The sequence below is a fragment of the Lissotriton vulgaris genome, chromosome 8 (genome assembly GCF_964263255.1).
Source record: "Lissotriton vulgaris chromosome 8, aLisVul1.2, whole genome shotgun sequence".
Lineage (NCBI taxonomy): Eukaryota > Metazoa > Chordata > Amphibia > Caudata > Salamandridae > Lissotriton > Lissotriton vulgaris.
The window spans coordinates 1,281,439,354-1,281,453,654 of NC_141696.1; the positions used below are offsets into that span (position 1 = coordinate 1,281,439,354).

Below are 14,301 nucleotides of genomic sequence, written 5' to 3' on the forward strand. Positions count from 1 at the left end.
CTGGGGGTGTGAGTAGTTTTAATGTGCAAGGTAAGCAAGCCTGAGAGACCTCTGAAACCTCGCCGCCTTCCAACCAGCTCCAAGGACACCCATCCCCCTCGCTCTCTCTCGCACACACAGTTCTTGCGATTAATTTTAAAACAGAATTATTATTTGCTTACATGGTAGCCTAGCCTCTGAAGTCTTTTCTGTTATGAGATGTTTTTTTTTTGTTTGTAAGTGAAGCCTTGCCTCCTCCTTGTTTCTCCTGCTGTTTTCCTTCTGGGGTGTTTTTCTCTTGTTCCACCTTTTGTGCTGCTTGCTTTAGAAAGAAGAGAAGCAGCTGCGGCCCGCGCTGGTGTCTCTTATATCAGTTGATTGATGCCATAAAGCGCTTTTAGGAATTCCAAGAGTGGCTTCGATCAGTCTGTCCAAAGTTCGGTACAAAGGTCCCTTTACTCCCAAAGTCTGTTTTCTCCTTTGTTGGCTCTCAAGACAGTGTTACAATTTGGCGCTGGCTATGAGAGCTTTTGCTCTGAATGAGGAGGGGCAACAAAAAAGTAAAAAAAATACAAAAATGTGTCAAGTGAAGCAGAGGCTCCAAATCCCTACATTCCTTTGCAGTTTCATCTGTGGACGTCGAACTACCTATATGGACCCTGCCCCCACATGCAAGCTCTGGGCAGCAGCAAAGAGGGCGTGCCATCGCCCCTCCCCCTTTTAGCTGTGTGAGCTAGTTTCTTCTAATTCCACACATGCAGGTCTCCACGTGGGCTGCACTGACCCGCCTTTCAGAAAATGTGATGAGGAAGACTTGTTCATCTGCTTTAATTATTTTTCACATTGCACACTTTATTCAGATACATAGGACTTTATTGTAGATGCAGATTATTTTCATTTTTTACATACTACTAGAGATGTAAAGATTTTTTTGGGGGGCTCATCTCTGGGGTGAGAGTATGTATACTGTACAGTGTTTTAAAACTTTTAACGTATTTTCCGTCTCGTTTTACGCTAAACATTGATTAGGTGAATACTTAAATAAATATATCTAAATTCATTAAATAATCCTTTTAATTAAGGATCCCTTGCCGACTCACCATTGCTTTTATGTTGTACTTCAATATTTATTGTAGATTTGAAACAATTGCTAAGCATTTTAAAAAAGTGGCAATAAAGTTCTAATGTACCCGCAGAAATGTTTTAAAAAAAAAGCACATACACATCATTCACTCTTTGCATGGCAGAGAGCACATCCTACACCTGGCCACTTCACAGTTAAATACAACCTTCCTTAAAAACAAGTTATCAATTCTTACAACTGAAAAAATAATGTTAATCCATGTGAGTTTGGCTTCCTCTGAAGGGCTGTTTGCTTGCTCTGTGGACAGACACTTTTTGTGACCGCCCCGTTTAAAAGAAGCACTAACTTACATACTGATGTGAAATTCTTTGTTTCTTCCGATGGGTGACAAGGCCTTTCACTTCCTCCACTCCACCACCCCTCCCCTTTCAGAATTTTCTTTCTAAAACACTGCAAGTACTGTCTGGCGCTGGCTTCTACTTCCTGTTAGTGCTACTGAACATCAGATGCGGGATTGGAAGTTTTCTTTGCATATTTGCATAAATGTATTTTCAATTGGCTGCTGACTCCTGAAAACATGTCGTAGTACTTGAAATGCCCGTGTGTCTTTTGTCTGTTACAGCTTATTGTGTGGGCGTGGCTGTGTCTGTGTGTGTGGGTGTCTGTGTGTGTGGCTCTGTGTGTGTGTGGCTCTCTGTGTGTGTGGCTCTCTGTGTGTGTGGCTCTGTGTGTGTGTGTGGCTCTGTGTGTGTGTGTGGCTCTGTGTGTGTGTGTGGCTCTGTGTGTGTGTGTGTGGCTCTCTGTGTGTGTGTGTGTGTGTGTGGCTCTCTGTGTGTGTGTGTGTGTGTGTGGCTCTCTGTGTGTGTGTGTGGCTCTCTGTGTGTGTGGCTCTCTGTGTGTGTGGCTCTGTGTGTGTGTGTGTGTGTGTGTGTGTGTGTGTGGCTCTGTGTGTTTGTGTGGCTCTGTGTGTTTGTGTGGCTCTGTGTGTGTGTGGCTCTGTGTGTGTGTGGCTCTGTGTGTGTGTGGCTCTGTGTGTGTGTGGCTCTGTGTGTGTGTGGCGCTGTGTGTGTGTGGCGCTGTGTGTGTGTGGCGCTGTGTGTGTGTGGCGCTGTGTGTGTGGCTCTCTGTGTGTGTGTGTGTGTGGCTCTGTGTGTGTGTGTGTGTGGCTCTGTGTGTGTGTGTGTGTGGCTCTGTGTGTGTGTGTGTGTGGCTCTGTGTGTGTGTGTGGCTCTGTGTGTGGGTCTGTGTGTTTGTGTGTGGCATTTGAGAGAGATTACGCTATTGGCATTGTAAATGACAATGCCATTTATTTATATCTTTTCAAAAACAACACGTAAATAAAAATGTTGTCATTTACAATGCCAATAGCTCTAACTTTTGCAAAGGCGAGACCGTAGCATTGTAAATGCTTGTTCTGAGGATGGGCCCCTGATAATATATGTGCCTTGAACAGGTCTGGCCAGTACAAATTGTGAAAGGTCAGGGACTAACTCAGAAGGGTGGTCCTGTCTTAAAGTATTTGTGGGACTCAAGTCACTACAACCTTGCACCTATGGTTGAGGTGTTGAGGGGAAATTGGAGCTGAATGATATATGCATAGGAGAGTTGGGCACGCTTGGCTTCGGTGTTTTAAAGTTCTTCAAGCGGGTTCTAGTATACTGTCATATAGCTCAATGGTTCTTATGTTGAGCTGTGTAAAGAACACTTAGTTGTAGTTGGGATGTTAGTTCTATATTAATCAAAACAATCTTTTTTTTCTAACCATTCAAAGTTAAATATTTACAATCTTCTTTATTTCTTTTCTTTTTTTTTGCAGTTTCCATCTCTGTGTAATCAATACTACAAACTTATCACTTTTATATGCGAAATATTTCCTGAAAAAATTCCACAACTTCCTGAGGACTTGTTCAAGAGCCTTATGTACTCCCTAGAATTAGGGATGACATCGTATCCTTTCCAGGTCAAAACATGTATAACTAAATTGGAATTCTCATTATATCAACGCCAACACAGAAGTAATGTTTACTCATTTCAGGTCTGTTTTCTGAAGCTTGCATTTAAGCACTTCCACTTCAATATGCACATACTGATCTATTGTGTTTTTTACCTTGCTTGACTTTATAATGTGTTTGCATGGCTCTACCTCATTACAGAGAAAAACCAAACTGTCAAACACCTGTGTATAGGCACTATGGTATTTAGGGGATATAGTGATTTGGGTATGTTTATGGGTATAGTTGGGGTAGAGGTAATAATTTATAGATGGAGTAGAGAATTTAAGATATAGCTGAGAGTTGAGGCTCTATGTTATAGATAGGATTAGCACTATACGGATAGAGGTATGACCAGCGATGCAAACTGAAAGATAGCCTATCCATCAGACAGACAGGGAGTTAATGACCGGTTGTAAGATGTTTATATTTAAATTGTTTTCCAGAAGATCTTCCTCTATAGTGTATATGTATAACCCCAGGTATCTAAAAACGATTACTTGCCACTTCAAAGGCTAGTCCACTTGTTACTTCCTTCCACCATGCTTGCCCAAATACAGTGGGTAGATAGAAGACGTGCTCCGGTTGACCTTCAATTGTAGTACAATGTCATATGTGTCCACTACTTCAATATTTGTGGTGTGTGGCATTTCCTGGTGCCCTCATGAAGTAGTACATTATCCACCTAAAGTCAATTAACCAGCTTGAACACTGCCATTTTCTGATGAATACATATGTCTGTGGATTCCTCCCCTTTTGAATTACCCCAATACTCAGCATTCCACTGAAACTTTTCTCCTCAGCTCTCCCATGTTGACGAGGAAGTCACAATGGAACGGCTCCACTCGCAACTCCGCATGACTTTATCGGAGCCATAAGAAGACCTCGTCCGCGGGCTGATGTCAGTTCCCTTTTTTCTGCACCGTTGATGCATAACGGTTTTTTTCCTAGGCTCCACTTTTCTGGAAGTTTTTGTTGCTAGTTTTCGTGACTTTGTTGCTGTGTGAATATGGCTACGAGGAAGTCTGGTTTCAAGCCATGCTTGATGTCCATCACTGGCCCCAGTGAAGATTGTTTGTGATGTCTCTCGTCGGACCACAACGTCAGGACATGTACTTTCTGCAAGCGCATGAATCCAAAGGCGCTAAAGGAGAGGGAGGCCAAATTATTTGTGGCCAAGGGGAAGAAGCAGAAGAGAGTTCGCAGGTGGTCAAGGACCCGCTAGAATTCGGGGACTGCGCTCACTTCGAAGTCTTTGAAGAAACACAAAAAGCAGCGCCATTGTTCTCTGCGTCGTTCTTAGAAGGATGCATCTCCAAAGTCGTTGTCCCTGATTCCCAGACGTTTAGGCATGAGATCTCTCCAACTACATCTCTGGGGGTGAGTCCAGCCCCATCTCCGACTCCGAGAACAGTAAGTCCTCCGGCTCCTAGAGATCTAACACCTCCACCATTGCCAAAGTCAACCACTCCACCTCTGGCTCCGACATCTCCGGCGCCACAACCGGAGCCTTATTTCGTGCCTCCCTTCAGAGCCTGTTATACCGGATCCGATGTATCCTGCTTTCCCGGGTCCGGGATTGGATCCATCTCATTTTTAAAATGCGATGTTTGGCTTGTTCGCCAGTGCGGCAAACCCCACTGGTGTACCTGTTGGCCCCATGGGTCTGTTGGCATATTCCCATGGAGGCTTGCCACCTCACCTTACCCAGGAACCTATGGCTCCAGGGAGTTGTCCTCTTCCAACGGCAAGATTTTTGACACTTGCAGTCCTTGGAGGGTCAAGTTCCTCTAGATGGTGCATACCTGGTGCCGCCTGGTTCTGAACAGTCGCTGACGCAACCTCAACGGGCTTCGACTTCTGTTCCTGTGGACATCCCTTCGACGCCGATCCAGAAGTCACCGGCGGAGTCTCTGGCACTGCCAACGCTGGTTCCGAGGATGGGGTCTCAGAGAAGCTCAAAGGCTGGTGGAGGAAGAAGAGTACCAGGAGGAACTGCGGAAGGAGAGATCGTAGATCCTGACCCGGATTTTGAGGGTTTGCAGTGTTCTGGACACTTCTCCTGAGTGGGAGCTTATATCACCAAAAGGCAGGTGGTGACCACTGTAATCAGTAAGGCTGCAGACTTCTTGGAGTTGCCTCTTCCTACAGATGAGTTAATGTCTACTATTCTGACAGAGGTGCTCTATTCCCCTTCCTCCATTTCAGAGCCTTTAATTCCCTCCAATGAGGCGTTGACAGAGCCCACCCTCTGTCTGTGGCAGTAGCCAATGTTCACTCCAATGGTTTCTGTGACTAGAATGTACAAGGTGGCACCGGGGGTTCTGCTTTACTGTCCACCCATCCTTTGCCAGAAAACTTGGTGGTCCCGGCTTTTATCTTCTCCGAGGTTGTCTGCAGGTTATTTCCCATCTACGCCTGCAGACAGGAAGTCAAAGAGCATGGAGCATTCAGCAAAGACAGTTTCTGGTCAAGGAGTATGGCCCTCAAGTCCACCACTGCCACATGCCTTTTGGGTCACTACATCCACGCCCTTATGGACTGGGAAGTTGTCCCAAAGTTGCCCGAGGAGGTACAAGGACATTTCTTGGAGGTGTTGTGGGATGCCCAAGGAGCTGCCCGCCGAGTAATACATTCTGGTATGGACTCGTCCGGTTCAGTTGCCTGGGCGACGGGATCATCTGTGGCTACTAGGAGACCCACATGGTTGCATAGTTGCCTGGTGTCCAGGCCACATTGCTGGATTTGCTTTTCAATGGATCTCGCCTGTTTGGGGCTAGGGCGGATTTGGCGCTGCAGCGATTTTAGGACAGTAAAGCCACAGTGAGGTCTTTGGGGCTTCAGTCTCAACCCAGTAGCTTTGGGCAGTTCTGCAAGTTTTGTGGCTTTAGAAGAAACTTGTCCTTTTGTGCCAGGCAACAGCCATAGCAGCAGCAGGTAAATCCCTAGTACAGGTCCTACAGGGGAAAGGGCAAAAGTAGTCTGCCGGGTGCTACACAACAACAAGTCTCCTCCTCCTGCTGGTGTGGCAGGGAAGCAGTTCTTGCTCCACCTCCTAGAGCATACGTGTCCAGTGGAAGGACGGGTGTCCCATTTTCTACTGCATTGGAGGTCTGTTACTACAGATCTCTGGGTGTTGAACTTCATAGAGAATGGGTATACCCTCCCTTTCAGGAGTTCCCCCTTCCTTTCCCTCCCCGTTAGGGCTTTTGCTCGGAAGAGCATCTTCTGCTTTTCCAGCAGGAGGTTCTGTTGTTGCTGCAAAAGGGTGCAAAAGGGTGCAATCAAGGTGGTTCCAAGCAGGAAAGGGGTCAAGGATGCTACTCCCAGTATTTCTGTTTCCCAAATCCTCGACCTCAGGGTTTTGAGTTTTTTCCTCAAACAGGAAAAATTCAAAATGTAGACCCTGGCTCAGGTTCTTCTTGCGCTGGAGCAGGAAGACTGGATGATGTTGATCGATGTACAAGATGCGTATTTCACATTCCCATCCTGAAGCCACATCGGAAGAATCTTCGTTTTACAATTGGGTCGCAACACTACCAATTTGCGGTCCTTTTGTTCGGCCTTACTTCCGCACCTCAGGTTTTCACAAAGGTGATGGCGGTGGTGGCAGCACATCCCAGAAGGTCAGTGGATTCCTGTTTTTTCCTATCTAGATGACTGGTTGCTCAATGCAAAGTAATCAGAGATGGTGCTGCATCATTTGCAAGTAACAACACAACTGTTCGAGTTGGGGTTTTCGGTAAATGTACCCAAATCTCACCTTGTGTCCTCTCCGCGCAACCTGTTCATTGGGGCACTACTGCAAGTCCTGCCTTCCAGCCTCTTCAGAGGATGAAAGACATCCACGCTATGATTCAATGTTTTCAGAATAGATCAGCTTTTCAAGTCCTGAAAGTTTTGCACCTGCTCGGTCTGTTTGCTTCCTACACAACCATGCACACTGGCATATGAGGGCCCTCCCTTGGTGCCGCAGCAGTGGTTTCAGCACAACAGAGATCTCGAATAGGTGGTCAGATTCTCCAGAGACACAGCAGTAGAGCTGCTATGGTGCAATGTTCCAGGCAACCTGTCCCAAGGGAAGCAGTTTCAACCTCCGTCTCCTGTGGCCACAGTGATAATGGATGCCTCCACGCTAGGGTGGGGAACCCATCAGGGAGACCTGGAGGTCATAAATCTTTGGTCTACAGTGGAAAGAGTGTTTCACATAAATCTGGAATTGCAGGCGATACGTTTGGCTCTCAAAGCGATGTGGTACATTAACAAACGGGGAGGAGTAGGGTTGTATCGTCTTTGCAGAGAAGCTCTGCGACTCTGGTCTTGGGCTCAGGACCATCAGATTTGCGTATACGTAAATCATTTGCCTGGAGATATGAATGTGCATGCGGACAGTCTCAGTCTGCAGTACTCGGCCGATAACGAGTGGCATCTCCAGCCGGAGGTGGTCCTTCACATTTTCAGGATGTGGGTGTTTCCTCTGTTGGACCTGTTTGTCACTAACAAGAACGCGCACTGCCTGGTGTTCTCCAGTATCAGATGCAGGGAGCCTTGGTGAATGCGTTTTAGTTAGATTGGGGCACCCAGCTTCTTTATGCGTTTCCTCCCATACCCATTAATCCTTTTTGCCATGTGAAAGACCTCTCCCTGTGTCTATTGGTGAATAATACTGCCTTTTTTCAAAAAATTCCAGTGACTCCTTGTTCCTTATTTTTGTACTGCAAATTGCATACATTGTTTAAATTGCCCTTACATGATACCTGTTGGGAATTGTTTCTGCTTACACGACACACCCATCCCAACGTGGTTTATGGGTTCTCTCCTGTTGTTCTTATACATCAGTGGGATTTGGACATGGTCTTCCTATGGCTCCGATGACGTCACGCGGAGCCGTTCCATTGTGATGTCTTCGTCGACATGGGGGAGCTGAGAAGAAACGTTTCAGTGGAATGCTGTGCATTGGGGTAATTCAAAAGATGAGCAATTCCCAGGCAGATACTGTATCCATCAGAAAAAGCGTTACTGAAGGTAAGTAACTTGTTCATTAGACTTTGTCCTTCTTGCCTAAGGGTACAGCTAGTGGCAATAGTCAATATGGCCCATGCAAATAAGGGTGTTAATGAGCAAGTTATCTTGTGATCCGCTCTTTCTCCTATCATTTTTGGAAAACAAGGAAACCCGAAAGGGGCCTTCGGACCATGGGTCGTTTACTTATTAAAAGGAACAAGGGTCCTAAGGAATTACAATATGGCAAAAGATAGCAATATAGACCACAATCAGTACTATATTTTTTCTCCAAAGCCCAGCCGGGCGAGGAGTATTTTATTAAAGAATAACACAAGATTTAATTGACCTGAAGGGGGTCAAATATGAACATAAAGATAGGGTACAATCCTGTACCTATCCCAAGAAAGTAGAAAAACCTTAGAATCAAGAAAGGTAGAAGGAAAGAAAAGGGGTTTTGCCGGCAAGTAAAAAATTCTTTGGAGCCAAAGAGTGGCTTGCGATTTAAGTAAACAATTCCGCAATCACACTCAACAGTGTCAACAATTGAATATGTACAATAAGTTACATGTTACACTGTTTTAAAGCGTCAACGTTTCGATCCCTAAAGCTCCTAGTAAAACGGGATCATCATCAGGACAATTTTAAATCACTGCCTGTTTACAATACGAACGCCTGTGAAGATGAAAAGAGGAGAAAAAATGGAGAAACAAGGTAAGGCATCCGCCTGAAATAATAAAGTTTAAAACCATTCAACAGGGTCCATGATTAGATTACGAAGATTGTGGAAAAGCACGTTCAGGTGGTGCTCTCCAATTTTCTTGAGACCAATGAGATCCTGCACGCCACCCAGTCGGGTTTTCGTCCCCATCTCAGCACAGAGACTGCCCTTCTTGAGGTCTCTGAAACCATTAAAGGGGTTCTAGACTCTGGGGGCAAAGCCATGCTGGTGATGCTGGACTTGTCGGCGGCTTTCGACACCGTCCCCCATGATGGCCTTCTCGTAAGACTCTATGAGATAGGTCTGCGGGGGACGGTGCTCGGTTGGTTCTCCTCCTTTCTAGCTGGCCGCCGGCAAACGGTCTGGGCCTCGCCAGATTCCGCCGTGATGCCGCCTCTGGGAGTCGGGGTCCCACAGGGCTCTTTTCTGAGCCCGACCCTATTCAACATCTTTATGACCCCGTTGGCGGCGTTGGCGGAGTCGTATGGGGCCCAGATCGTATCCTACGCCGACGACACCCAGCTCCTCTTCTCGTGTAAGAGAGGAGGAGACTTTGACGGGGAGAGTATCCGGGATTGCCTTGGGGCTGTTTTCCAATGGTTCCAACTGAACAGCCTCAAGTGCAATTCCGATAAGTCCGAGGTACTCTTCTTTGGGTGTGACACAGAGCCAGACTGGCAGGCCTGGTGGCCTATCAACATGTTTCCTCCGTCTTGTTCTTCCCAAATCGCCAAGAACTTGGGGGTCAAGATGGATAAGGGGCTAACGTTGAAATCCCAGATCCTCGGGGTGTCTGGCACCTGCTTCGGCATCCTTAGGATGTTGCGGAGGTTCCTTCCCCTGCTGTCTGAGGAGCATAGGAAATTGACAGTGCAGGCTCTGATCGGGTCCAGGTTAGATTATTCTAATATTCTTTACCTGGGCCTGCCAGAGTATCTACTGCAGCGGCTCCAAGTGGTGCAGAACGCTGCCGCGAGAGCAATTTTTGGTTTAAATAGACGGGCCAGTGCAGCGGGCCTGTTGAAAACCTTGCATTGGCTTCCAATCCGGAAACGGATTGCCTTTAAGGCTCTGACTCTGGCCTTTAAGGCCCTCCACGAGGTGGGAGCAAAGTATCTTCAAAAGAGACTGGCCTTCTATCAACCGACTCGCTCTTTGAGGTCGGAATCCCTGTTTCTGGCGGTTGTCCCGCGTGTGAAGAGAGCTCGCCTGGGAGGCCGCTCTTTTGGGATACTGGCGCCACAGTTGTGGAACTCTCTGCCGCTCACTCTGCGGGCAGCTACCAGCCTACTTGCCTTTAGAAAAGGCCTTAAAACCTGGCTGTTTACCCAGTAGCCCGTTTTCTTTTTTAACGGTGTTATGTTATTGTGTTGCAGCCCTCCTTTTCCAAAAGCGCCGGGACACTCTTTTTGAGTAGCCGTGCGCTATACAAAAGAATAAATAACATAACATTACGGTCCACTCTCAACTACATCTCACGGTGAATTAACTGAGATAACAGTGAGTTGTGCTATTTATATCGTGTTTTTATATACATCAGTGCCTTTTGCACAGTGAAAAAACGGCGCAGTGACTTGGTGATAAAATTGTCATTCATTTCTTAGTTTTGTTCAATAGTGCTGTATCGGTGTGGGTGGTGACATCTCGGGTTCGAGAAAAAAATGAGTGACTAACTTGGGGTGCTTGTGATGGTGGTGGTCCCGTGATTTTCTCGATATTATCGTCTATTCATGATCAGAAATGGATTTGGAAGGAGTGTGGTGATGGTGAACGTGGGTGAGGGACTAGGTTTGGCGAGGGACTATCAGTGGGCAGTCGCCGGGCCGTCAGTTGCTGGGGTCAGGAAAATTACCTTCACGGGTCCTGAGTCAGGGTCGTGATGGCATGATTGTTCCTTGTTGGGGAAGGTGTTTATTTCATTTCTCTTTCCGGCTCTGGGAGCAGGTTGCTGTATGGTAAAAGAGTTATTGTTACCATTAGCAGGGCACTTCAAGGGCTAGGGCGGCGTGACTGGCAGATGAGAATTGAAGCTTACCTTGCTTCAATTGGAAGCAGCGGTGGGTGGGAAATAGTACGCGAAGGTTTCTTCCCTTTTTGTGGAGTCGGTTGGCTCCTTTGGTTTGGTCCGCAGGCTCATTGCTGAATAATTAAAATGATATTTAGGCAAGCCCTTCCATATTGGGGGTAAAAAGAGTCCGGGCGGGGTTAGGACTGAGCTTACCTGACTTCTCGATGGAAGCGGCGGTGGGTGGGAGGAAGAAACACGATGGTCTTCTCCCCCTTCGGTGGCAGCGCAAATCCGCTGTACAAGTATGCCTCATTGGTTGGTCATTTTAAGGCCGGAAGGTGTAGAAATTAAGGAAGGACTAGGCGCAGCTTCCTGGTGTTTGGCGGCCATACTGGAGTGGTGGAATTGGCTTGGCGGGTGTGCAACTGGGATGTGTTGCAGTAGCCATGGTGGGTTGGGCGTCGATAGTTATTATCAAGGTGCTGTGGTGGCTAATAGTGCAGTTATGTGCTCATAACCGTGAGGAGTGAAGGCCTTTTGTGCTCCACATTCATACACATTGGATTTTACAGCAATTTTAAAACATAATAGTAGAATTTCAATTATTCAGTTCTTTCACAGTTTCAGTTTTCTACAAATCTCAAGGCTATTTTCAGGTTTCAGAGAAATGAGTCACATCCAAAAGACATTAATGTCGGTTGTGCATCACTAGGCATTTAGATTAGCGATGTCCAATCCTCTGTCCGGTTCAGCCCATTTCGAATAGAGTCCAGCAATATTATGCACTTCAACTCTTCTTTGTTAAGGAGACTGGACATGCTGCCCCCTCTCTGGGGAAGTTTCAATGCCTTTAGTACAGTCCATCGAATGTCGTCCTCATCATGATTTGCCTCCAAGGAGTGTTCCACCAGTGGGGCATTTGGCGTCCAACATCTAATGCGGCTCCTATGTTGGCAAATACGGGTCTTGATTTTTTGTGAGGTTTGCCTAACATAATTTTTGTTGCACGGACATTGAATGAGATAAATTACGTTGCTTGTATTACAGTTTGTGAGTGTGTTACATTTAAAGGTGACATTGTTAAACACAAACGTTTTACCTTCAATTGTTAAATTACAGACTGTACATCCACCACATTTGACATGTCCAACTATGGGGGACAGACCCCATGCTGTCTCAAGAGTGGAAGAGTGGATAGGACTGGGAAGCGCTGCGCGAACCAGATGGTCCTTTAGATTCTTGCTCTTTTTAAATGCAAAGAGGGGACGCTCGATATCTAGAATACCTGCATTAATCACCGGCCAATGTTTTAGGATCATTTTTCTCAAATTGTTGGAGATGGGAGAGAAAGTTGTCACACACGCTATTCTGTCCATGTTTTTCTTTGGGTTAGGGACAAGGAGCGTCTCACGTGGGCGGTACCAGGCCCTTTTAAGGGCGTTTTTTACAATTTTCTTCGGATACCCCCTGTCTTTCAGTTTGTTGGCCAGGTTAGTACTTTCTCGAAAATAATCCTCCCTATGGGAACAATTTCGCCTGATTCGTAGGAATTGGGAAAATGGTAAAGAGTCCCTCAATGCCCTCGGGTGATTACTGGAGTACTCTAGCAAAGTGTTTCTCTCGGTGGACTTTCTGTAAAGTCTTGTTAGCAATTCGCCTTCCTGATGAAAAATTGTCAAATCCAAGAAATTTATAGAGTTTTTGTCAGATGTTGAGGTGAATTGGAGTCCCAAACAGTTATTATTCATCCAGTGTATAAAGTGGTGCAGTATATTGGTGTCTAATCTCCATATCATGAAGATGTCATCAATGTATCTGCGCCACATGATGATACCGGAGAAGAAGGGATTGGAGGGTAGCAGAATTACCTGCCTTTCTATTTCGTCCATGAACAATATGGCCAGGTTAGGGGCAAAAATCGCACCCATGGAGGTCCCCTTGATTTGCTGATAGAAGAGGCCTTGAAATGTGAAAAAATTCCTAGTTAGGCAGAGTTCCAGTAATTTGCAAATAAAGGTTGTTTGAATGGCATGTGGACGTGGGCGGCTATCTAGAGTCCTCTGTATAACAAGTAAAGCCGCTGTTTGTGGAATATTCGTATACAGAGACTCCACGTCCATGGTACACAGGGTATCGGTTAGGGGATTGAAGGGATGGTGCTCTATCAGGTTGATCATGGACATAGAGTCACGTACATAGCAGGCTGTTGGGGGGACAAATTCTTTTATAAAGAAATCAACAAATGCCCCTAGGGGTTCCAGTATTGAGCCGCATGCCGATACAATTGGGCGGCCTGGGGGGGTGCTAAGATTTTTATGAATCTTCGGTAAAGTGTATATTACCGGGGTTCTTGGACTTTTCACGTTTAGATAGTTGAATTCTTTTTTAGTTAAAAAACCTTCTGATACTGCCTCTGTTGTTATTTTGCGTATCAGTTCCTGAAGGGCCTTGGTCGGGTTAGATGCGAGCCTAAGGTAGTGGTCTGTATTATCTAACTGTCTTTGGATTTCAGAAGTGTAAGAATTAAGCTCCTGTATGACAATACCTCCCCCTTTATCTGCACTTTTAATCACGATTGAGTCATTGGTTTTCAGGGAACAGATGGCCTGTTTTTCTTTAAGTGTGATGTTGTATGGTATAAACCTTTTTTGTTGTTTCATACTTGAGAGATCTTTAAGCACCAGTTTCTCAAATGTGATTACCTCTGGTGGTATTAAACTCGCAGATGGTAAAAAGGTTGAAGGGGGGCGGAAAGGAGTCTGTGCATTTATTTCCGGAGATGTGTGAATTTGGAAAAATGCCTTCAACCGCACCCGCCTGAAGAACCTTAGGAGTTCGGTGTGTAACTCCATGAAGTTAGGTGCCACAGTAGAAACAAAAGTGAGGCCTTTTTTCAGGAGGGAAAGTTCATCTTGAGCCAGCAAGTGAGTGGTAAGATTAAAAAAGGGGATGGTGTCAGTTACGGAGGCAGTCTGTGTTACCATTGGTAATAGTTGTTCCTGGTCCTCCGTTCCCCCGGGGGGGGTTGACCCATCTCTGAGCTTTCTTGACGCGCCCTCGTTGTGGCGGTTCTTGCTGGCCTCTCGGTAAAAAAGTATTCAGATTCTGATGTGCTCCACCCCGTCTTGATGTACTGGATCCTTCGCCGGCATCCGAATTGTCAGACGACTCGGCAGAGGTGTCGGAGAAACCTACCAGATTCTGTCTCCTGTTAAATCTACCCCAAGGTCTATTTTGTTGGGGTTTGGTGTATGCCTTAGTCGTATAAAAATCCTTTTGTAAGTAAGGATAAGTTGTTTCAATGTTATAGGACTTTATATCCTTTTTAACTTTATTTGATTTTTTTTTGTTGCTCAATTCTGTAGAACTCTGCAACAGTTTTATCTACCTGTTCTATGAGTTTTTTGCTGTCAGCAGTAGTATCAGAATCCTCAAGCTGTTTTAGAATTTCAGCAATTTCTACCTCTAGTGATTTCAGTGTTTCAGACGCTGTGTCAATGCCTAGTGCCAACCAATG

General features: G+C 45.9%; 1 protein-coding gene across 1 annotated transcript in view; it reads left to right on the plus strand.

Annotated features, from left to right (window-relative positions):
• Positions 1–14,301, plus strand: part of XPO4 (exportin 4) — a 451,711-nt gene that overhangs the window by 418,236 nt on the left and 19,174 nt on the right. The window contains exon 20 of the mRNA XM_086935208.1: positions 2,880–3,010. Coding sequence (XP_086791334.1) covers positions 2,880–3,010 — 131 coding nt within the window. The remainder of the gene's footprint in view (positions 1–2,879; positions 3,011–14,301) is intronic.